General features: G+C 49.6%; 2 protein-coding genes across 9 annotated transcripts in view; one reads left to right on the top strand and one right to left on the bottom strand.

Annotated features, from left to right (window-relative positions):
- PLCG1 (phospholipase C gamma 1) overlaps positions 1-3,225 on the top strand; it is a 42,066-nt gene extending 38,841 nt beyond the window's left edge. For 2 of the 4 annotated variants that reach the window (XM_048321490.1, XM_048321491.1), the window contains exons 28-32: positions 383-497; positions 692-853; positions 1,361-1,449; positions 2,084-2,271; positions 2,626-3,225. In XM_048321490.1, coding sequence (XP_048177447.1) covers positions 383-497; positions 692-853; positions 1,361-1,449; positions 2,084-2,271; positions 2,626-2,668 — 597 coding nt within the window. In that variant the 3' untranslated portion in view covers positions 2,669-3,225. The remainder of the gene's footprint in view (positions 1-382; positions 498-691; positions 854-1,360; positions 1,450-2,083; positions 2,272-2,625) is intronic. The other 2 variants (XM_048321492.1, XM_048321493.1) reach the window with 1 other exon arrangement.
- A 415-nt stretch (positions 3,226-3,640) lies between these two features.
- The window catches only part of ZHX3 (zinc fingers and homeoboxes 3), a 47,056-nt gene continuing 26,575 nt past the window's right edge, over positions 3,641-24,121 (bottom strand). For 3 of the 5 annotated variants that reach the window (XM_048321495.1, XM_048321497.1, XM_048321494.1), the window contains 2 exons: positions 10,593-13,510; positions 3,641-9,250 (listed from right to left, as the gene is read on the bottom strand). In XM_048321495.1, coding sequence (XP_048177452.1) covers positions 9,240-9,250; positions 10,593-13,350 — 2,769 coding nt within the window. In that variant the 5' untranslated portion in view covers positions 13,351-13,510 and the 3' untranslated portion in view covers positions 3,641-9,239. Of the gene's footprint in view, positions 9,251-10,592; positions 13,511-14,879; positions 15,232-20,986; positions 21,097-24,121 lie in introns of those variants that run through there. The other 2 variants (XM_048321499.1, XM_048321496.1) reach the window with 2 other exon arrangements.

Below are 24,121 nucleotides of genomic sequence, written 5' to 3' on the forward strand. Positions count from 1 at the left end.
AAGAAGTTTCGGCAGAGACGAGGGTGTCCAGTGTAGTGCTCCCAGCAGGGAACAGTGCTCGGCTGGGAGCCCAGCTCCAGCTTGGCAGGCTGGGGGAGGGACACTGTGGCCCAGGCCTGGCTGTGCCGGCAGCAGGCAGGAACCTGGGGCACTTCAGCTGCTTTTTTTTATGGCTTGCAAGTCAAACTGGGGATCAGGAACACCATATCAGCTTCCAGGGGTGGGAGCTATTTCTCTCCAGTGCTGGCTGTCAGTGCCACTTCTCTCTCCAATTAGCAGAACCAGGGTGATTTATTTGGAACGAAAATGTCTTGGTATGCAAACACATTTTTTTTCCCCTTTGTTCCTGTCTCTCACCAAGTCTCTCCTGCTCTCTGCTCAGGTCCTGGGGGCCCGGCACCTTCCCAAAAATGGAAGGGGAATCGTTTGTCCTTTCGTGGAGGTGGAGGTGTCTGGTGCTGAGTATGACAATGCCAAGCAGAAAACAGAGATCGTGGGTGAGTGGGGTGGTGAAGGGAAGGGAGAGGGATGCACCAGCACTCCTGATCCTGGTCTGAGCCATGGGCTCTGCAGCCAAGCCTGGCCCTGAGCTGGGAGCTGCCCTTGTGCTGCCCCTGAGCACAGCATCAGCCATGGGGACGGTGGGGGGACTCAGCAGGGCTGCCCACTGACAGCTGTGTTTTGTGAGCAGCTGACAATGGCCTGAACCCTCTCTGGACCCCGAAGCAGTTCCACTTTCAGGTCAGCAACCCTGACTTCGCCTTCCTCCGCTTCGTGGTGTATGAGGAGGACATGTTCAGCGACGAGAACTTCCTGGCTCAGGCCACCTTCCTGGTGAAAGGCTTGAAGACGGGTAAAGCACTTGGGGCAGCAAGGAGGGGGTCATGGTGGTCTTCACCAGTTCACATTGTTAGCCAGTGAGATGCTGAGTTTCATGGGAGAATGTCATTGGGCCCCAGGCTGGCTCAGTCCCTCCTGTCCCCATGCCAGGTCACATCCTCAGCCAGGTAAAGGAAGGCAGAGCCATTTGCTAACAGCCCTTGGGGCTGATTGCCACTTGAGAGAAACTGGGGGGTTTGGAGAATCATGGAATCGTAGAATGGTGTGGATTAGAAGGGACCCAAAAGACCATCTTGTTTCAGCCCCACTGCCATGGGCAGGGACACCTTCCACTATCCCAGGTTGCTCCGAGCCCCATCCAGCCTGGCCTTGGGCACTTCCAGGGCTGGGGCAGCCACAGCGTCTCTGGGCAGAAGAGAAAAAGGGTCTTGCAGGAGAAGAACGCCCTTGAGTTCTGTGCCAGGGCACTGACACCTCAGCTCCTGAGCAGCGAGTGACACCAGGGCTGTCTCTGCTGTAGGTTTCCGAGCTGTTCCCCTGAAGAACAACTACAGCGAGAACCTGGAGCTGGCTTCTCTGCTTGTCAAGATAGACATTTTCCCTTGCAAGGTGAGACTGGCTGCACACACACGGAGGTGACCATGCTGCAGGGTTGAGGAGCAGAGCCAGTGAGCCCAGCCTGGCCCTGCCCACTCTCCTGCACCAGTCGGGGCAGTAAGTCTCAGTGGTGCCTGGCCTGAGTGCCTGTGGATGGCTGAATTCCCAGTGCTGCTCCATAGTGATGCCCAGCAGGAGAGCAAGCACTGGGTTTGCCTCCTGCAGTAGTCAGGGTGTTTCAGGCAGGGTCCTGCCTCTGCTGTGTTTGACCTGTCTGGAAATCCCTTCAGCAAAAGCTGGAGGAGGCGGATTTGCTCTATCCCAGTGCCTGTCTGTGCTCCAAGGCCATTGCAGCTTGGGATCATGGAGCTCGCTGGCCTGGGGCTGTCCCTGTTGGCACAAGCAGAGGGCAAGGCTCCTTCTGAGACAGATGGTTCTTTTATTTCTTCATTTAAAATTATGCTGGTGGGAGGCAGCGATTGCTGTTAGAGCAGCTGCACATTGCAAACCCTGAGCCCCTGTGAGCCTTGGACACCCTGCAGGGCAGCCAGGGCCCTGCACCATAACTGCCCTTTTACTACAGGATCTACTCTTTGAAATCACAAGCCCTTGACTACAACATTTTTTTTTTTTCCCCTGATCCAAGCAGGAAAATGGCGAAATAAACCTCTTCAATGCTTCATCCCTACGGGAACGAGCAGGGGATGGCTCCAGCCAGCTGCTGGCAAGCAGAGGCAGAGAGGGGTCCTTTGAGTCACGGTACCAGCAGCCTTTTGATGATTTCCGTGTGTCCCCAGAGCAGCTCGCTGACCACTTCGAGAGCCGGGAGCGAAGGTGAGGCCACTGCTCAGCTCTTCCCAGCACAAGGTGCCCCTCTGCATTTAGTCTGGGTGGAGGCAGATGAATGCAGCCTCCCCACAACCCAGAGCAGAGCTGCAGCCTTGTTTGCTGCGTGGCAGCCCTAAATTTGAGCTGGAAGTTGTGCCAGTGCTTGCGGCAGTCACTGCTGTGGGAGTAGGGTGGGACAAGGGGCTGCCGCCCCAGAGCTGGTGGCATCATCCCCAGCCATGGGGGATGTGGCTGAGCCCCCACTTTCTCTCAGTGGGCAACTTGAGACACCAGCGCATTGGCCTTGGTCATGCTGGGGTGAGGCTGAGCTGTGTCCCCTCTCTGTGCCCCCTCTTCCAGGGTACTGCGGAGGACCCGGGTCAACGGGGACAACCGGCTGTAGCCCGTCCCGGCGGGCGAAAGCACCTCCAGTGCTTGTGAATCTCACAGCACGCTGTGAACTGGTTTCTATGGAAACGGCACTGCTATGGCCTACTTTCAGGCAGCTTTTCCAGTTTCTCTGCTGAAGTGTGTTCAAGTGGAGAACTAAAAAAAAAATAAATATTGGAAGTAAAGCCCACCCCTAACCAACCCCAAGCACCCACCAACCTTCACCACGAAGCCCTTAAGAAGCACGTCGGTGCAGACAGGCTGCCAGAGGTGAGGGACCAAACTGCCTATAATCACAAGAAGAGACCTAAACAATCCCCGTGCAGCCTCTGCATCACTGCTGTGCCTGTAATCCAGAGATCCTGTGCAGCTGCCGGAGCATCCTGTGCTGTGTCCATTCCCAGCCATCCAGGCCAGGCGTGACTGCAGCGACCACGGCAGCACCTCCATCGGGGCTGGTGCCACCAGATCTGACCTGTACAGCCACTGCCAAAGGGTCCAGTAGTGAAAAGTCTCCATGTACAGGGCTGTGCTAGCTTTAAACGACAATAAAAGTGTCAGTATTACGTGTGTGCTGGCTCAGGTGTCTGGTGCTCTGTGCCCTGCAGACCAGGGCAGAGCTGAGGTGCAGCAGTTCCTGAGAAGAGGTTGCACTGCTCCCTCCTTCCTCCTGGCTTTAGGAGGTTTGCAGCTATGGGGAGGAAGAATAACCAGGAGCTGCCCATGCTGTTCTGAGGCAGCCTGGGGACAGCACTCTGAGAGGAAAAAGCACCCCTAGGATGGAGGTGTCAAGGCTCAGGATGCTGCTGGGGCACTCACTCATGGCCTTACCCCAGGGAAAAGTTGTAGTGCTTTTAAAATAAATGAGGAGGTTGTGATGGAGCACTCCCAGCCCAGCAGCTGGAAGGCAGGCACAGCCATTCTCAGGCTTAAGGGCACCACTCTGGGCCCTCCCAAAACCCAGTGCAAGCACTAGTCAACTCACTTTTGTCTTTTACGCTCTTTATTTAGGAACAACCAAAAATGTCTGGTTTCATTTCAACAAACTGTACAAGCAAGCTCTTCCCCTTGCCCACCCTCACATCCACATATACAAAAGGAAGGGAAACTTGCCATTCACTTCTCAGAAGTGGCATTGTTGCTACAGGGAGTTCTTGCCCTCAGAATAAGAGCAGGTAAAGTCCATAGCACATACAAGCTACCCTAGCCCTAATAATAGCTACAGCCCACAATCACAGGCAGCTTCTTTTTTCTCTTTAAAACCTTTACCAAAAGTAAAAACTATTTCCTGTTTCACACGATTGCCAAGGTGACCATTTAAAATTGTGGTCTTGAAAAAAAAAATCCAAAGTACCAACCCCCCTGGAGCCCCCCACACCTCCCCGGTACAAAGACAGCTTTACCCAGCAGGGCCCTCGCCCTGCTCCCTCACTGCACGGCCACCCTTATGAAAGGTCCCGTTGCAGCTACAATTACATTTTCCTTTGGATAAATCCAAGCAAAATTCCAGGTCATTCAGCACCAGCGTGATTTCTATATAATAATAATTAAAAAAAAAAAAAAAAAAAAGAGACCCCGTTAGGCTGACTTTGTGGTCTGCTGAGAAACAAAGTGATCAACACGCTGTTCCCAAAGTCTCTCTTTTAGTGCAATGTTAGTATGTGCAAGGGGAATCACAGCCACGTACCCATAACACCACCACGAGCCAGATAGGGCAGAGAGAAAGTGCAATTTTAGCTAGAAATTTTCTATGCCATGGATTCCTAGCCCAACCTTCACTAGCACCAGTAAGCAAGAGTCTTCCTAACACCACCTTCCATCAGGACAGGGAAAAAGGGGCTTTAACTGTGCCATCAGAATATGCCAAACATCAGCCAACAGAGCACTTGGGCCATAACAACAAACCCCAAAATTTAAAAAAAAAAAAAAAAAAAATTCACTGCTTACGTAACAGAGCTCCCTTGCTCTGCATTAAAGTTTTGTGATGCCAATCCAACATTCCTGGCACAGACCACTGCCAGGAAAACATACAGCAGAAACTAAATTTCCCAATAAAAAGAAGAACAGGGATAGCCTGCAAGTGGCTCATTCCCCTCCATGTGTTTTGTTGCCCAATCTCACCCTGCTGGTTTTGGGAGCAGCTGAGAAATGACACCAGAGGTTTATAGGTGAGCTGAATCACATCAGGACCCTGACTGATTTGAAAAGAGCGAAGCCAAAATTATCTGGGCAACAGGGGGGAGAAGTTTGCAAGCATTTTAAATACTGTCACCACGATGGGAATGTGCAGCATCACATTCACTTTGTAATTTGTGCCCAAGTGCTGAAAATCACCTTTTTCTTCTGATTCCCAGTGAGCCAGCTTCTGGTCGGGTTGCTTCTGTTATGTCTCTAAGAGAGGGGCTGCAGGGAAAACAGTACAACACTTCTGCATGTGACCAAAATCTATTGCTTTCCAATTACAAAAAAAATACCCAAAACCCTAAAAGCAAAACCAGCCTTCTACAGCTTCCTTCTCTTGAACTGTCAGGGACACGTAACAAAAATTAACCCAGCAGGTATCTTCCAGCTCCTGTGTGAGCATCCCCCAGCCAGGTTAAGGACTACAGCATTTCTCTGCCAGCAGCTCCTGCTTCTGCTGGTGGCTTCTCCTGGTGACCAACTCAGGGAGGGGACATGAAATCACACTAAGTACCTGCAAGCACCTGTGCCCATCCTCCCACCACGCTGCAGCAGCACTCAGGTCTCAGGCAAGTGGAGATAGGAGCCTGTAAATCATGGTTTGTTTAGTGTTCTGCTAAAAAAAAAACAAAAAAGCCCAAAAAGAATAATTTCTAGGAAGCTAATTACGGAGCTGAAAAATAAGGAACCCAAATGAAACATGGAAAAATGTCTAGAAATCTCATGGCAGGGGCTGCTGACATCAATGAATAAATAAACTCAGTTCCTTGCACCAGGAGAACCAGCAGCCCTTTCCATGAGCAAGCCAGGGCCAGCACAAATCAGGGTTTCGGGTTATTAAGCAATTGGATTGTGCCCTTAATCTAAGCAGCCTCAGAGACATAAGTAACAAGATTCACACGGATTAAAATTGATGGTTTCTGCTGTGCCTGCCAAGCCCAAGCTCAGGCACAGGGGATGGAGGTGGAGAATTTAATTTCCCTTCCTTACTGATGCTGGCTACATCACCTCGATCTTACACCCCTTTCAAGTCAAGATAGTCATCTTTGATTAGATGATGATAAATATTCACACACTGTGAAGAATTGTGGTGACACTTCCTCTTAACACCACAAGAGCTGCTGTTGGGACTGTCAAGCCACCTCTCAGTTTTTCTTTTCAGTTTTGGATGCACACACTTTTCCAATGTCCTGCACCAAAACCCGAGTCTGTTTGGAGATGGCACCTGTTTCTCCTCCTCAGCAGAGAAACAGAAGACCACAGAGCTTAAACCCTCAAAAATCTTCAGCTTATATCTTTATGGAGATTTCAAGTCAACTAAAAATGCAGATAACAAGGAATGTAGGAGTTAGAAAGGGAACTCGATCATTTTTTGATTTCTTTTTTGCCTCTAAATCTTACCCTCCCCACGCAATGGCGTTTGCCAGCCCCGTCGCCATGTCCGAGGGGAGCCTGCATGGAACAACTTTTTAAAATTCCTCCGACCCAAAAGAAAGAAAACTCCTGCTGTGCTTGTATGAATGCATGGAGACAAAGCTCAAAAACCTCAGCAGCTTCCAACCCTCAAGGCTGGTTTTTCTGTGTACACCGGGAAATTCTCCCTCTAGCTCACAAGACTTCTTTTCGATTTTTCTGGAAAACTGGCTGAATACAATCCAAGTGCAAAATATTTCAGCTAGTGCATCAAAACATGGTTTGAAGGGACCAGTTCATACCATAGTCCTTAAGCATTCCTGTAGATGGAGCGGGGATCACTCTTCCAATCAGCCATAGGCCCTTAAGTGTACATCAAAAATCCCACAGAAAATCACCTTGAATGGGCAAACTACACTTCCAACATATTTATATAGCAAGTAGTTAGTAAAAGTGTACATTTTTAATGTACATCTTAATGCAATAAAGAATCAATGGCATATTTGAACTGTATATATGTGTAGTTAAATAAACCTGCATGTACATAGACACTACAGAGTAAATTGACCTACCTGTATTTGTTCTCTGAAGGTGACACTGTACATACATCCATATTCTCAGGCTGCACGACTCCCAGATCTGCTTTCAGCTCTAAAACCACCCAGATTCTCCCACCCTCTCTGGTATTTTGGGGTGCACAGGATTGCACCCATGAGGGTGAACCCCTAATGCCCCAGGAGAGCCACAGGGATGCCACTGGCTGAGCTGTCACCAGCCAATGTGGGATGGCTGCTGGTCATGCCTCCAATACTGGTGTCACGACCACCAATAGCACATCCAAAGAGAAATTTAGGGAGCCTGGTGCCACACAGGCTGCTCCAGGTCGGTGCCACCCCTGCTGACAGCGTGGTGGGATGGCTGGTCTGGCTATGGGGTGCACGGTGCAAGCGGCCACGTCCAGGGCATCGCCCCGGCTCTCTGTGGGGTGCAGGTCACCTCTGTCTGGAGCAGACTGTGGTCACACTTGGCCACAGTCTCACACCGTGTGCCAGGGAAGCCCTGTGAGCTCAGGCACAGGCACCCAGCACGTCCCACCGGGCCAGGGAAAGCCTCTGCCAAAGCACTGAGCAGCCACAGCCCCTTCCAGCAGCTAAGCAAGGCGGCCTCTTGAAGAGGGGGCGAAGAAAGAATTGCAAAAGCAAGGGCAATTAAAGGTAGAAATCAGACACCATCTTTGGAAGAGCTTCTGAAAGAGCTTTTTTGTTTTTAAACCAGATTTTTTTGTAAATCTCTGGATCCGATCCTTTGGGGTTTGCTACCCACCCTCCTAATAAATATCATTTACCACCAACAATAAAGTCTCCCACATTAAAAAGCTCTCACTAAATAAAAACCTTCTACTGAAAAAGCTTGGCTGAGTTGGCTTGGCAAAAAATAAGGAGCTATGACTACTCTCCATAAATACATCAGCAGATAAACACCAAAAACTATTTAAGTTAAAGGACAATGTTGGCTCCAAAACAAACCAGGAATGAACCAGCCACGAATTAATTCAAACTAGAAACTTAAATAAAGTTTCTAACCACTCAAAGGCAGTCAATTTCTGGAACAGCCTTCCAAGAGCAAAAGTGAAGGCAAAACATGGAACCAATTTGGAGTTGGGTTTTGATTAGTTTGTGACAGAATGATCTGACACAGCATTTGGCTGGACTATTCAGCTCAAGAGTTTCCCTTCTAGACTTTGTTTTCTATTAGAAAAGAATATTTAAAGCAAAAATGTTCAAGCAGTTGCATCACACAGCAACCACCCAAGACAACACACATTAAAAATTTACAGGTATCAGGCAGCAGGCGGGAAAACGGGGAAATTTATTTTGCTCTTTTGCTAGAACTATTGCACATGGCCTGGGGAAAAAAGGGGGGGGAAAAAAAGAAAAGGAAAAAAATAAAAAGGCTGGAACAAACACTTGAAATCACCAGCAGTGCTGCAGGAGGATCTGCCATGTAGGGCTGCAAGAAGGAAACTTCCCGATGGCAGCAGAGCCGCTGCCTTGGAGACAACAATGACTTGAACCACTCACAGCCACACTGTGACTCTCTGCGTTTGCTCTTTGAAGAATAGACTGTTCTCTCCAAACAATGAAAAGATTCCAGGTCAGGATGCAAAAATTATTATGTGCTAGTTCTCAGAGACTAAAGAGAGACTTGGAGATTTAACAGCCTGTTACAGTCAGTCTCCAGGAGCACAGGGGAAAGTGTTCTAGCCAGCAAGGGACAGATGATGCCAAACTCCATCTCCTGGGCTGCCCAGGTCTGGATACCTGCTGCTTATCAGAGAGTATGCAATGCTCACTCTAACCTCATCTGGAGGGATGAGAATCTCACTCAAATTCAAGACTGGCAGTTTTCTTCTCACATACCTTCTCTTTCCTACTACACTCACACTTGTGTGCCCACAAAGCCCTTCACTGCCAGGGCTTAAGGACCAGAAAAGGCAGAGAGGATATATGCAGCCAAGCCAACCTTTAGAGAACAAACACCTTAACGGACAGATGAAAAAATAAAAAAAGAAAAAAGAAACAAGTACTATGCCATGATAGTCCATATCTAAGCAATGACCTTGTTTACACAATGTCTGAGATTTGTTATGCTTGTATAGGCAGCTGTAGGCATCGGTATATGAATATGAAATCTGAAAGTCTGTCACTGGAAAGCAAACAGGAGCATCCTATTTCCTGGGTGCGAGCTGAGCCCCTGCCTCCGCCAGCTCCCAGCTGTCTCCTCGGCTGGGCCACTGAGAGCTCAGCACCGAGTGCCCAGTTTTTGCATGTACTGCCTCGTGTGCTGTGCTCAAAGGTCTCACGCATGGCAGTGCTTCATCACCACGTTCTGCTCCTCAGGTTTGGATCAGGCCGGCCCATGGGTTTCTTAAAGATCACAAATTTCTTCTCAAGGGTAAGAGCGGATCCTCCGGGGCTGGTGGTTTGAGTTCAGTCTGTTTCTGAAAAAGAACAGGGGTGTCAGAGATGCTCCTGGCCTTGCTCCAGATGGGGTGCTGGGTGGGGAGGAGGGGATACAGGAGTGCCTTAGGATAGGCAAAATCAGGAGCCTTGACAGAGTTGGCCGCAATGAAGGGCTAGCACCATTCAGAGGAGCCGGGAAACCCAAAATCCTTGAGGGAGTGGAGTTGGCTTTGCATCCCTAAGGAGGGAAGCACCCTTGCTAAGCACCTCCTGCCTCTGCACAACGAGGGTCAACGGGACCCCATTGCTCTGGGTGGCATAAAGCTCAGAGAGCACTAGCAGGGGCACAGCCCCCTCCCCAGCACAGGCACAAAAGCTGGCCCCCCAGCAGTCCCCAAACCCACCACTCCCCTGCAAAGCACACAAGGTGTGCAGCAAGAGTAGGGCCCATCCAAACCCATGCTCCAAAATCCTCCAGATTAGATGGGAAGGGAAGCAAAGAATTTTACTTGAGTTTTATAATTATTTTGTTAAGGCCTGCAGCCATGGCAGAGATGTGTGAGAAGCTCCAAAGCACGGCAGTGGGACTGGAGAAGATCCCAGCTTGCCAGCAAGGGTCTGCGTGCATGGACCATCGTGGGACAGGGCCAGCACTTGGCCATCCCCATCTGGTGGGAACCCTGCCAGGGAGGAAACAGTCCTCAGGCCAGGGAGGAAACAGTCCCCAGCTGCACCACGGAAAAACCCACAGAGGGCTTGGAAAGCACCTCTCCTCTCCTCCACACACACATGCACACACAGACACACGACTTCCAAAAGTGAGGCCTGGAGACTCCATGTCCCCTCCTTCCTTTGCAGCCTCCACCTCCACCACCTGAGCCTTGCTCCATGCCGAACAAGGATGTTCACATCTGGAAAGCTGGCAGCAGGAGAGAGAAAGGCAGGCAGGGGGTGTGTCTGCTGCTGGACTCCAGGTGGGGACATGGAAGGAACCAGTGGCATAGGACAAGCAGCCAGGCCCTTTTCTTCCCAAATAAATAAATAAATCCATGGGCCGTCTTCCCACAGGGCAGGTAAAAGGATCGGACACTCCTGATGTTTTACTCCAGCTTGAAATAAAGCCAGGATTTGGCTTCCGAATGGTGCCAGCACCCAGTGACCAAGGCAGGAAGGGGCAGGCAGGCAGTGGCACTTGCATCATCCTGCCAGACCCTCCTCACCCTCCTTTCCTTTATGCCCTTCTTTCACAGAGCGAGCTCCTCACCATTTCCTCAGTTAAACCTCAAACACTAACCCCTTCGCTGAACCCGTGTCCCAAACAGGAGAGGCCCAGCGCCCCGTGCCACCCCAAGCCCTCCCACGCCGAGGCAGGGGCCTTACCCAGCCTTGTGGCGGGCGGTGGGCCGGGGGCGTCGGGGGTCCCAGCGCTGCCCTCCTGGCCGCCCGGCTCCCACGCCTCGCTGCTCTCCGACGCCTCCGCGCCGGCTTCGCATGGCCCTTTCCGGCTCCTGGCCGCCTCGGGGCCGGAGCCCCTGCCCTCCTCCTCCGCCTTCACCGCAAACCACACCTTGAGCTGCTGGGCGCCGAGGCGGGCGCGCTCGCAGAGGCCGGGCACGTCCTCCTCCCGCAGCCCCTTGTGCTTCTCGTAGTAGTCCTCGAGCACCTCCCGGCCGGCGGGGCTGACCTCCACCAGCCCCGGGGGGAAGACCCCCCGCCGGTAGTTCTCATACCACTTCAGCTGCCCGTTCTTGTAGCCATACCGGCTGTCCCCGAACCAGCGAATGACCTCGGCCCGCGGCAGGCCCGTCTGGGACACGATGGCGTCATACTCCTGGTTCGTGGGGCGCTGGGTCTGCACGAACATTTGCTTCAGCAGATGCCGCTGCTGGGCTGTTTTTTTGAAGTTCAGTTTGGTTTTGGGAGGGGTGGGCGGCCGGCTGGAGCTGCCATCCCCCTTTTCATTTGCGCCGGTCCCCGGTACCTCGTTTTTGCCGTTGGACTCGGTCACTCGCAGGTTTTTCAGGTTGATTTTGATGGGACTCACCTTCCGCTCCGCCGAGTTCGGGTTGCTGCTGGAGGCGTCGACTGAGCCGTTTTCACTCGTGGCCCTCTGCTCATCCGAGGAGTCTTCCCCTTCCCCGCCTCCATTCTCTGCCTCTTCCTCCTCCTGCTGAGCCACCTCTTCCACTTTCTTATTTTCCTCCGCCACCTTCTTCTTCCTCCTCTCCGAGAACCAGCTGTCAATCTCCCTCCGTGTCATCTTTGTTTCCCCCCTCAGGCGGTTCACCTCTTCCTCCGCAGGAAGGGGATTTTGGGCAAAACTGCTCTCCAGGGCTTTCAGCTGCTCCGGCGCTCGCTCCTTGTACTTGGTCGGGGTGAAGTCGGGTGCCTGGTGCCACGACTGCCGCCGTGGCGGGTGGTGAGGGGCTGGTGTGGCCGCCGCTGCCGCAGGGCTCAGCTCGGCTCCTCTGGGTGGGACGTCGAAGGTGATTTCGGGCAGGGAATCAAGAGCACTGTCCCCAGGGAACACGGCCCGGCCGCCTCTCACGTTCCTGTAGTGGTACCTCCTGTCGCTGAACCATTTTCGGATCTCCTTGGTGGACAAGCCTGTGATCTTTGTCAGCCGCTCGACTTCAGCCTGGCCAGGGAACTGGTTTCTGCAGAAGCTGCCTTTGAGGGCTGAGAGCTGCTCATGGGACTTCTTGTTTTTGTAGACGTTGGGATCCAGGAAGGTCTGCGAGGAGATGGCAGGGCAGGCGGTGAGCAGTGACTGGGCGCTGTTGACCACCTTGACCCCAGATGTGTTGCTGGAGCTCACGGTGCTGTGCTGCGCCGCCGGCTGCGGCTTGGGGACAGAAGTCACTGCCAAGGTGAAGGAGGAGCTGGTGCCCTTCAACCCGTTTGCCATGATGGGCTGTGTGACCAGCAGCCCCCCTGTCCCCTCTGGCTGCCCCACCACGTGGCCTGGTAAAGTTGCCTGGATAAGATGGGGAACAGTCCCAGGATTTGCAACCAGGGGTGTGTTCAACACCGTAATGGTGGGTTGTGGCACAGACTGAATAACAGTGTTGAACATCTTTTTCCTGGCATCTTCGATCTCCTCCGGTGACCAGCTGATGCCCTGCTTCAGCCTCTGCGCAGTGAACCAGATCTTCAGCTGCTCTTCTGGGTACTTGGTCACCACGGTCAAGTAGCAGAGCTCAGCTTTGGTGGGGTAGGGGAACTTGTTGAAAGAGTTTTTCAGGAAGCTGTTGGAGTCCATGGCAGCATTGTACGTGGGAATGCTGCTCAGTGGGATCATCACCTTGGGAAGGGACTTGGATGTGGGGAGCTGCTGATGCAACGGGGGCTGCTGCTGCAGCGACACAAGCTGTGCAACACCGGCCTGCAGAACAGGCACGTTTCCTATGATGGAGCCATTCACTATGTGGGATGACTTTGTTGAACTTGCAGTGGGCTGGCTGACTGGCACAGACCCATTTGGGAATGAATGCTCTCCATCCTTCACCTCTGACTCACCGCCCAACTGACTTGACACATTCTCCTTCAGCGTGTGGATTTTTTTGGCCTCGGGTTTACCCTTCATTATCTTCATGATGGGGGTTTTGGTAATGATAATTTCAGACTGGCCATCTGCCCCTTCTTCAGGGACCTCTCCCGGCAGGTCATGGCTGCTGGTGGCCTCACAGAGACTTTGCTCCACGGCTGTACGACTGTCCTGCTTCACCACCCTCCAGACAAAGCTCGTCTCACCGGCGTGAGACTCCGTGTTGTGGTGCAAGAGCCCTTCGTGGCTGTTGGCCAGGAAGCTGCACCCGACGCAGGCGAACGCGGGGTCTTTGCTGAAGTCTGAGTGCTCAGAGTCCAAGTGCCCAAAGAACTGGTGAAGGTCTTGAGACCCAAAGTCACAAGACTTGCAGATATAAGTGTCACCATCGGCAATGCCGCGGTGCCCGTTGGACAAAGCTCCATTATTACTGTTGCTGGCCCCAGCATCACTCGCTGCTGGTCCTTCTGCAGGAGCCTCTGGCTGTGTTCCTTCATGATCATCTTCTCCAGCATCCTGTTCAGTCTCCTGAAGCACCAGTGTTTTTACTGGTATCATGCAGGGAGTTGTGGATTTCCTTTTGCTAGCCATGGCTACAATTGATCCAGAGGACTATTTTTCTTTCATTTAAATTAAATTCAAATTTAGAAAGCGCTGTTGCAAGTGCTCTGTGGTCCAAATTCCAGCAAACTCATGATGTCCCGAGGAGCTGTTGTCAAATGTTGACAAATGTTCATATTTGCCACTGAACCTGAGGATAAGGAGAGGGAGGAGGGGTTAGTTCCCTTGGTATTAGACAAAGCACAACTGCCCTGGTATTTAACTGCTTCACTCAATAAATAATTTTTCCTCTTTCATTGGAAAAATCTAACTTGACCTTGGGTTTGCTGTATTTTCACACCTAACCCTATGAACTATCTGTTTCAAAACAAACACACAAATATGCCACTTTTACAGCCCACATCAAATTCTCATTTAAGGAGGAAAACCACTGAATTTTTCCCTCATTCTGCCCTGTGAAGACCCATCTTTGGTGTTTCAGCAGGGAGAGCACTGCCTGGGCTCCCAGTGTGCCCCAGGTCCCAGCTCAGCCTCACACAGAAGGTGACACCAGGCAGGGTCACCTGGGAAAGCCACCTGCTTTCCATCACAAAAAAATGATGAAAAATCCACATTCTGCACAAAACATTTCAATTTCTTCAAAATCAGCATTTTCCATCCATCCCATTGGGAAGTTTCTTGCCAGCTCAGAGCCCTGTGCCCGTGCCAAGAGTCTCTGCAGACACCCAGAGCTGCTGCCGGGAGCGAGTGGGCTGCAGTATTTTAGCCCTCCTTGCTCAGCAAGCCTGCAAAGCACTTGGGAGATGCCCCTCCCATCCTGTGTTCACTTCACCACTGTTCCAACAGCATCTGCGAGTCCTCGTCTGGAGCCGCAAGAGAAGGTAAAGGCCCCAAAGCTCAAGAGCAGCATCACAATGTTCCTGGCTCCCAGCCTTCCCCTCCCACCACTTCTGCAGCTTTTGGCAGTCACACCACCCAATGCACCGGGGTATTCCCTAACAAAGTGTAATTTCTCGTCAGTGCAAGCCCATCTTGCTTGGGCTAACCAGAGATTTGTTACATTTAAAACCAAAACCGAACAAAAATAAGCAAAACCCAACCAACCAACAATAATTTTTCCTTTTTTATTTTCTCCTCTGAAGCTGAAGCAGACCCTGAAGTGCTCCAGCCTGTGGAAGGCCAGGGCTGGCTGAGGGACAACCTTATTAGCCACAACCTTATTCCTGGCCTGATGTAGCATTCCCACGTGCACAGCAAATGCTCTGTGCCTGAGATCATGACCCCAGGGCAGTAAAGCTGCTGTAGCTGGCACCAGCAGTCATCTGCCTGGTGCCACCCCTCTGTCAACCTTTTCTACAGCAACTCTGCTTTTTTTTCTCTTCAACAGAGGGATAGAATGGTATTTTTCCAGACTGCAAGGTCACTTGGAAGCATATGGACACACTGATTCATATTACAAAGACTCTGTGCCAGATTTCCCTGGGATTTACAGTAACAGCAACTGAGCTTTATAAAAACACTCACAAAAACTTGAACTTTAAGAAAAAAAAAATACTTACCATCCTATGAGATGACTCACAGAGGTAACTCCTATCAGTTACAGCAGTTGTGCACCAGCAGCTTTCTCAGGTCAGATATTTGGAGCTGATCTCATGCACTGAGAAATGCAGATCAGGCAAATGGCTTGGTGGTGCTTATGCAATACCTCCTGTGCTTAGTTTTGTTGATAGTTTTTAGAACAGAGGAATGAAAGATCCTCGTGCAAAAAAAAAAAAAAAAATCAAGTGGAGGAAGTTCAATTTCAAATGACCTCCTTAACTTTATGAGATTTTTTTTTTTAAAAAGCTTGTTCTGAAAGCTGACATCATTTTTTCCAAATGGGAGAGCGTGGATGGCTGGCTCTGGCCTCAGCAACTCTCAGGCACCGTTTGAAAGACTGACGGGAAAACGTAACTTCCCGTTAATGTGGGCTGATCTGAGATTACAAAACAGTCCTGTAAATAGTGTTAGTCATCACTGAACTTGGCATCAGAAAAGACTGCTTGCTATGCTAAAGCATCGTGAAGAGCTAGAAATTATAACTTAAAAATAATCTATAAATAAAACAGGTATTAAAGCTGTGAGCTGGATTTAGACTGTGGGGATTGCACATCTCAATACTTGCTTTATGCCACTCTCATCCCACCTTCCCATGGTTAGTCCTGCCCTCTGCAGAGGGCCAGAAAGTTTTTCATTAGCATTAGCAAGAGGAATATTTGGATGAGTATGAATGGGCTGTGCTATTCAGAGGGGAACAGCATCCATTTGACACCAATCCCAAGATCCTCATTTTTGATGCTAAGTTAAATATTACACAGTCTAGCAGGCTGCAATGACCTTTCCAAGTCGAGTCAATTAGGGAAAAACCAGTAAGATCAGCCTGAAGGCTACAAAATACAGCTTTAAAGGCTGAGAGCAGTTTCATTTCAGGCAAGCAATGGTAAAAGGGAATACTTATTTCATTTTATCCTGCAGCTTTAACACAGGGAGAAGCTGCTGGGCCCTCTGCAAGCTTTTTTCTTTCCAGCAAACTCCAGAGATTCAGTTCCAGAGTCTCCATTACTGAGACAGCTCCAGTCCCTGACAGAGATGACCCAGTGTTTATGGGGTCTCCAGATATCAAAAAGATGATTTTTATCTGTCAACAGATAAATTTGATACAAAGCAATGGCGACACACAAAGTCCCCCATTGTGCCACGTTAACAAAGTGCCTCTCCCGAGCACTCCATCGCTATTATTTTGGGTAAATGTGAATGGCCTGACCCACCTACAGAGAACCTAAAAGCTCTGCATTTCATTTACCAGCACATTTGCATCAAACTCTGTGCTCTCTCCAACAACTTTCCTTAAAAATGCAATCAAAGCAGCCCCAGCCACCACTGGTCTCCTGCGGGGCTCCAATATTAATGCCACCTGAGAACACAGATTGCAAATTTTAGCTGGAAGTGAATCATAGTGGCAATTTACTGGGGGAAAAAAAATTAATCAAGTGTACTGTTTGTCCATTTAATTTCCATGGAACAGTTGCATAACCACATGTTGGGAGCATGTTTTATTCACTGCTCACCTTCTGGAATGCACTTAATACTTTAATACACCACTAATATAAAACAGAATGGATAATTCACTCATTTCTCCCTTATTAAAGTAAGAAGGGCTGTTCTAATGGATAGGGTAGATTAATGGCAGAAAAATTATTCAATTGAAAAACATCCTTACAACTGATCTCAGTGTATATACCACCACTGTAGATGCCTCAGACCCATCTGCACAACCTTGAGTGAAGAACTCTATTTCCTACATATTATTTTATGATTAACTGGAGCAAAGAGACATTAGCTGAAAGGAAGAGCTACCTGGCAGCCAGGAAGACAAAGTTATTGTACTTAAATTCATGGTTCCTATTTAATTTATACCTGCTAATTTCATAGTGAGGTAGCAGAGTAAGGAGGACAAATGTCCAGTGCACCTAAACCATCTCTGCTGCTGGAAATTTGAGGGAAAAGTGACTTAAAGCAGAGCCAAACCAATTCTGTCCCAGTGATGCTCACAGAGAAAATCATGCTGGAGGGAAAGGTGGCAGTTCCAGGTACAAAACCAACCCTCTGCAGAGCAGCTTTGCCTCCACTGCGGGAAACAATGCCCAGACTGGTCACAGTGAGCTCTGCAATAGCAGAAAATTTACTTCTGCAGAGATTAACAAAGGGAGGTTTCGAAATCTGCACTGCTGAGTATGAACTTTCAGCTTTTTCCAGCTTGGCTGGATATAACTGGTTTGGTTTTAAATGTTTCACTGAATTAACGAGTTAGGTTGTTAATGCAAAACATTCACTGCGCACAGTGCCAAAGTCCCCAGTTAGAAGATTAATTTTTTGTGACCTTTTGCAAACCTCGCCTAGAAACAACAACCAGAAAACCCACCAGGCAGCAGCACCAGCCAGGACACAGCAGCTCCAGTCCCACTGCCCAGGCACGGGAATACAGGGACAGCTGCCTTCTCCTGCCCCCAGCCCTGCCAGCTCCTGGGTGCCAATGCTGACACCAGGGACAGGGCTCCATGGGGACATAAAGGATGGCTACATGCTCTGTGGGCTTTGGTGCTCTGCTGAAGAGGGAATGCTCCGTTAAAATAAAATGAAATTAATAAAAAATTAGATTTTTAAAAATAAGCACCAAAGTAGAAGTAAAATGACAGTTTTCTCAACACTTTCAGAGCCTACCAGGCAGGCAGACACGCTCCCCAGGTCAGAGATAAAGTTAATGTTTCTGTCTCATATGGAGCCAAGCACAATATTGGCACTTTAAATAAAAGTGGTTTGTTTTTAAGTTGAAACTCCGCAGGCCCCAGCGGATAGCATCATATGAGGGGAAAAGAGGAAAAAATCAAAGCAGGAAAAAAAGTTGACGTTTTGGAGTTTTTGTCTCTCCCCTTCAGGCTCTACCTCCAGCCAGGGTCCAAAGATAAAGTGCTGTCTCTGGGAGTTCCAGAGGACTTCCCAATCACACTGTAATTAGTAAGGGCATTAACTAAAAGATCCCTGTAGCCAGCACCATTGACCCAAACCTGAGGGCTGAGCCCCCTTCCCCTTCCCACCAGCCCAAACTCCCACCATGGTTGACAGCAGGTCCCCCCCACATGACAGACACCCAGTTTGCCCTGGGCAGCACTGGGAGGCAGCTCAGCAGCCTGGGACTGGGTGCATTTACCCAGTGCTGGGGAAGGGAGGAAAAACAGGTCCATGTATGTGGGCTACAGGCCCATGGCCATCCTGCTGCCAGCCATGGCAGTCCTGGGATTCTTCCTCTTTGGCTGGACATTAATGTTCCTTCTGCTTTTGCAATCTGTTCATGGGAAGTCATGTAGGAATTTAACCAGTTTGAATTATTTTTTGCCAAAACATGCCCAGTGGGGGCTATTGCTAATCCATCCCAGGGACATACTGTGTGGATGGACACCTCAGCAAAGACCCCTCCAGGCCACATCCCTGTCACTCGATATGGACAGACACGGCCAGAGGGGACAGATCACCTCTCCAGAGAAACTTCCAAGGTGTGGATGGGACCTCCCTGCCAGCTGTGCCAGCACACCTCTGTGAAGAAGAAAGGGCAAGATTTGGCAGGGCTGAGCCCCTCTGTTCCCAGTCTGCAGTTGTACATCCCAGCTAGCTGGAGTCCAGAATCCTCCCTGAGTAACTCTGCAAAGGCTGCAGCTGGGAGGAAGTCACAGGATGGGAACATCTCCAGCAGCCTAAAAATGCCAGCAGCACAGCATCACCCTGGCTCCCAGCACATGCTATGCCCTTGCCCAGGGCTGGCACCTGGAGGTAGCATCTGCCACCCAAAGCCTGGTTCATAACCCAGGCCAAGGTCATGACACACTTAATTCTTTTGGGGTTTAACCCCATTCAGGACTGCAAGTTCCCATCAACGAGCAGTTAATGAGATTTTCCCCTCCAGAGCAGATTGGTACCACACTAACTCTGCAGGCACTCAAACCTCAGGTGATCTCAACATGAACAAGCAGAGCCACCAGCAATACAATAACCACAGCCCCAGAGAAGTCACGTAGGCAAGAAAGGCTCTTCACATCTTATTATTTCACACTGCACGAATGTACAAACACACGCACAAACTTCAGCAGTTTTGAGCTTCAAGCAGCATCACAGTCAACATTTGTACTAAGGAACAATTTCTCTTTATGCCAACTGGTCAGGGTGCTTTGTAGCTTAAGCCTGGCTTTGAAACCGCGGGTACAGTCTAAATGCAGTGGGAGCCGGTTGACCGAACAATCGTATTCATTCTCCATTCCTTGGCAGGCCTAGAGCAGAAAAGCGTCTTTTCCATTTAGACCAGTTAAACAGAGCTATTCATTAAAATTTCACCCTTCTCCAAACTGCTGGACTTCTCCATTTAAAATCTGCCTTTAAGAGAAGCCCTCTCTCCTCTGCCCCACAGTACTCCTCATCCCTCCGTCTCAAGTAGTCACCCATTTCCGAGCTGTGTTTTTGGATTGCTCTTGTGCTGTAAGAGCAGCACCTCGCCTGTGTGATGGTATCTGGGCAGAGGCTGCCTCAGCACTCAGGGACTAATGGCAATTATCTCTGCTTTTTTTTTTCCCCAGACAGGCACAAAACTGAGCAAGATGGAAGGTTAGAGAGAGCCGGCTGAAACAGAATGCGATTAGAGTATAAAAATAGGTCACTGGGATAATATAACCTTTAGACTATTGGCAGTGTGCCCCCCTTAGAGACAAGCCCGTGTGCTGTATTTCAGGAGAATGTGAGGAATAAAAAACAACCACCACGATACACATCAAAACAAAACCACTGATCATCCCTCGGAGCTTTGCGTGCTTCTGTTTGAACATCACTAACATTAATTCACTCCTTTTCCTCTGCCCTCATCCATTTGATTGAGCACAAAATAAATGTTATGCAATCATACCATTAACATCTTCCAAAAGAGTAATAATCTCTCTTGGCACAGAGGCTTCATTACAGATTTGCTCCGCATTGCACTACCTTAGCAGGGTTCACAGTTCCAGCATCCAAGGGACCCACCTCCATAGCTTCAATCCTCAGATTTTGTCCATTCTGCAAAACATTCCCGGCATTTCCCCAAAGCAAAAGGCCCAGCAGACCGATAATCACATCTCGACAGAGCCAGTTCCGAGGTTAGCACTACCAGCAGAGGACACCAGATAGCACAACGGAGCTTCAAGAAGTCCCTCAGCTCATCTGTATCAGTGTCCCCCTCACCTCATACTCAGCTGGTGACTGCCAGCAGGTTGGTTTGTGCCTGAACAGGACAGTACAGCCATGCTTGTGAACACAAAAGCCCCTTGTGCTTTCTCTAGGACGTTTCATCTTTGCTTGCATTGCCAGGGCTTTGTTTGTGATTTCATCTTAAACATAGGCACCTCAAACAGCCCCTCACATGTCAGTAATATCCTGCCACACCACCTTCAGATGTGCCACACGCCTTGTGATCCCACCCTTAGAGCTCATTGTCAAGCATCACCATTTGTGTGGGGCAAGCCCAGCTTTGGCAGAGGCAGCCCTTCGGAACGTATGTGAAGATGAAGAGGTTACACCTAAAACACACTTCTTTGTGTTTTTATTATCTGAAATTGCTGAACTGGCTCCAAGCCAAAAATCCACCAGGGAGCTCAGAGTAATGAATTAAGCACCAGAGGTAGATCTTAGTCCACGCCAAATTTCTGACAAGGATATTTGAGACTTTTACATCAGCAGGGAATGTTTGGCTGAGCTGGTGAGGAGCTCACAGGTGTGAGCACCCAATGGCAACAGAGCACCCGCACTGCCACAGCCCCGCTGTGCTCTCAGTGCTGCTACAGCCTGCCTCATCCCAAGGAATCATCTTGGGGAAGGCTTGGAGCCCACCTTTCTGATGTATCTCTGCTCACAACCCCACTGCCAGGTTTACACATCCACCTCCAAACGGGTGACCTTAATCAAGGGGCCATCACCCCAAATTTGGGAACCGCAGCTCTAATGCCAGCACAACATTTACTGTTAAAAGAAAACCAGTGCCAGCTTTTGTACCAGCACCACAATGATCCCACTGCAGACACAAACCCAAAAGCCTGTCACACAGGTTTCTCACCAAGCATCCAAGTCCCCTGCGGAATGAAGAACCGCTTGCTGAAGCCAGGCTGATCACCAGTTACCAAGCAGCCACGTAAGGGACAGACTCGCAGCAATTCCAGGGAAATAGAGAGTGCCCAGAGCTTTAAAACAAGATGTGGGTGGGAAGGACTAAACCAATCTACTAAATAGTACCAGAGGCGCTGGAGCTGATCATCTGCAGCACAGCCTCATGACTACAAGTGCTGCAGCCCCTTCCCAGCTGAGCATTTTTGGATTACTTCATCCCCTGTGCCCTTTTGCAATATGCAGCTTCGAGAGCTGCGTTACGTCCTGGCTCGGCCTCAGCTCCCATTCCCCCACTTACAGTTGCTATAACCAAAAAGACAACTGCAAAATACTTTGTCTGAAAGCAAAGAAATGGGGTCTGGCAGGTTGGGATCACGGATTATTTTTTTCCATCCCCATGGATTCTGCTTCAGAGTTGTCCTTTCAGACCTTGCGCGCAGCCGATGGCTTTTGCAGCTTATTGAGCCTGCTGGTTTATGGCAATGTTTTTCTGCTCACTGAACTGGCTCATTCTTTCAGCAGAACAAACTGTTCCACGTTGAGGCAGGAGTTGGCTGTGTTTTAACAAAGGATTTTTCCCTTCTGACAGTGTTTTGCAAAAGACCCAAAAAAAGGAGTTTGGAGCCAAGTTACAAAAGGTCAGGAGAGGCGAGTCAAGCACTGGGTGTAGTTCCTGTATGTCACAGCCAGACAAGGAAATGGGTGGGGAGAAGAGGAATGGCATTTTGAGCTGCAATAATATGTATAAAGTGATATTAATGAGGAATGGGTTTTTAAATGAAGATGGCAAGTATGCAGGCACTATAATTTTTGCTGTACAACAGCAGGCTTGTTAGGTAGGCTGAGGTCTCTGCAATCATTTATCCATGTGAAGCATGCATTTGAGAGAGTTCAAGTAGCACTAGGAGTGAGAAAAAGGCAGTCTTATTTGCTTCCCCTCCCCAAGCTGATTTCAAGGAGCTACCACACTCTCATCTCCCGTCAGCCAAATGAATATTCAAAAGGCTTTTGCCAAGCCAGCGCCAGTCAATCACTGAAACAATGCTGCAGGGAAAGAAACGCTGGGCTTCGAGACCTGTGTGAGACGGCACCTCGGCCCTCACCACGGCTCTGCTTTAGCATCCAAACCTTTAATGTGGGGCAAGGTGCTGCTCTGCCTGCTCCATCCCCTGCCACCCCACAGGACAGCACGGCTACAAGCAGAGCTGCTGGATGGAGGATGAGCATCCCGAGCCAGGGTGCTGCGAGTGGGGAAAGACCCCGGCACTGTGGTGCCAGCAACACAGCCCTCCTGAGGGAGCTGGTGATAGCTCTTCCCTCTGCTACAGGCTGGGACCACAAATGTTTTCTGCATGGGATGGGCAGGTTCCCGGTGAGGCCCCTCTCACTGCTCAGCAGCAGCTGGCAGGGATGGGTCTTTCTGCTCTTATGCACTGTACATGGACGAGCCAAGATGGACAACTCTGGCCTTGCAGATGTTGGGAGGAGGGGGCCAAGTGGATCTGCAGCAGTTCGCAGTATGTCATGCCTAATACTCAAGCTTTTCCAGGCCTCAGAGGATCCCTGAATAGAAAGAAAGCACCCACCACTGGAACACAGCCACTTTTGTGGCTAGAAGGGGCAGATGTTCAACCCCATACAACAATGCAACACAACAGTTGAAGCTGTAAGTGAAGAATGCTGCATCTACTTAAAACTGAAGAGGGGAATTAGGGACACCATCTAATTCCAGAACTACCATTTGGTCCTGATGCTTAAAGTTCACATATCTACTCTGCAAGAGTGGCACAGGGTTTTCTGCCATTGCCTTAAATAGGCAATATCCTGGACTAAAGCACTGAACCACAAGGACTTCAGAAGCAAGTGGTCAGACTGGCAAGTGCTCAGCTCTTTCAGCTGGAACACCAGCTCCCAAATAAGTTCCGTTCCCTTTTAGCACCTACATAAGTGACAGACTTCCAGAAGTCCCAATTGCACTGGACAGGACAGGCCCTGCTGGCACAGAGAAGGGCAGACCATTAAGAGAGCTCAGTATCCTAACAGCCAAACCCTTTGCTGAGATGAGCCTGAGGAGAAGCTGAGTTTCAGAAATCCTGCTCACCACAGACACCATTAGATCCTTCACCACTCAGCTGCCAAGAAGAGCTTGGCATGGAAAACAACATCATCCCCACCACCACACCCTCATTCACTGACCCCCAAGAGTTCCCACAGGAAAACCTTCTCCCTTTCTCTGAAATACTCACCATGTCTTTTAAGATTGATAGCAAAAGAAAAATGGATTTGGGACTTGATTTGAGATCTTGCTGGGCAAAATCCAGGCATCTGGATTGCACACCTGCCAGCCAGATGCAATCCTGGTCATTTGCTCCCTGGTTTGAAACTGTATTTGTTCAAAACCATTTGTCAAGACACTCCGGACAGAATGCAGAGACACAGAACAGCATTCAAGGGTTATTTGTGATATGAACCATGCCAGTCAGGACCCTCCTCCTCCTCCAGCTGTTTAATGACACTTGGAATGGACTGGCCTTACTGGAGAGTGTATTTTTTTAGTTGAAAACTCACCATCCTCTAGATCAGCTGTGAGCTGAAAGCATCCCAGTTATTTACTGCTGCAAGCTAAAGGAATTTCCTTACTCTCAGAAGACAGACATTTAAAATTAGTTTCAAGTTCAGTTGTGATAAACAAATCACATTCTCCTCCTTTCCCTCTCCTGTTCTGGTTTTTTGTTTTGTTTGAGTTTTGGGGGGGGGCGGGGGGTTGTTTGTTTGTTTTGGGGGTGTGTTTGTGGGTTTTTTTGTTTGGTTGGGGTTTTTTGTTTGTTGTTTGTTTTTTAAATCATTCCTGCTGGTCCAATCAGCCTTTTCCTTAGCTGCCCTTTGCAAATCCTCATTTAAAAACTCATTCACAAGGAAGCAGGGGAACTATAAACATCTTCTGAGAAAAATCAGCAAAGCCAGATCCCTGATTTCAGAGCTTTCCCTTTGATACTTGATTCCCTGAGAACAACATTAAAAAGAAACAAACACAATCCATGTATTTAGGATTTTTGTCCCCTTCCTATGAAGAGCAAAAGGTTGG

The sequence above is a fragment of the Corvus hawaiiensis genome, chromosome 17, assembly GCF_020740725.1.
Source record: "Corvus hawaiiensis isolate bCorHaw1 chromosome 17, bCorHaw1.pri.cur, whole genome shotgun sequence".
Lineage (NCBI taxonomy): Eukaryota > Metazoa > Chordata > Aves > Passeriformes > Corvidae > Corvus > Corvus hawaiiensis.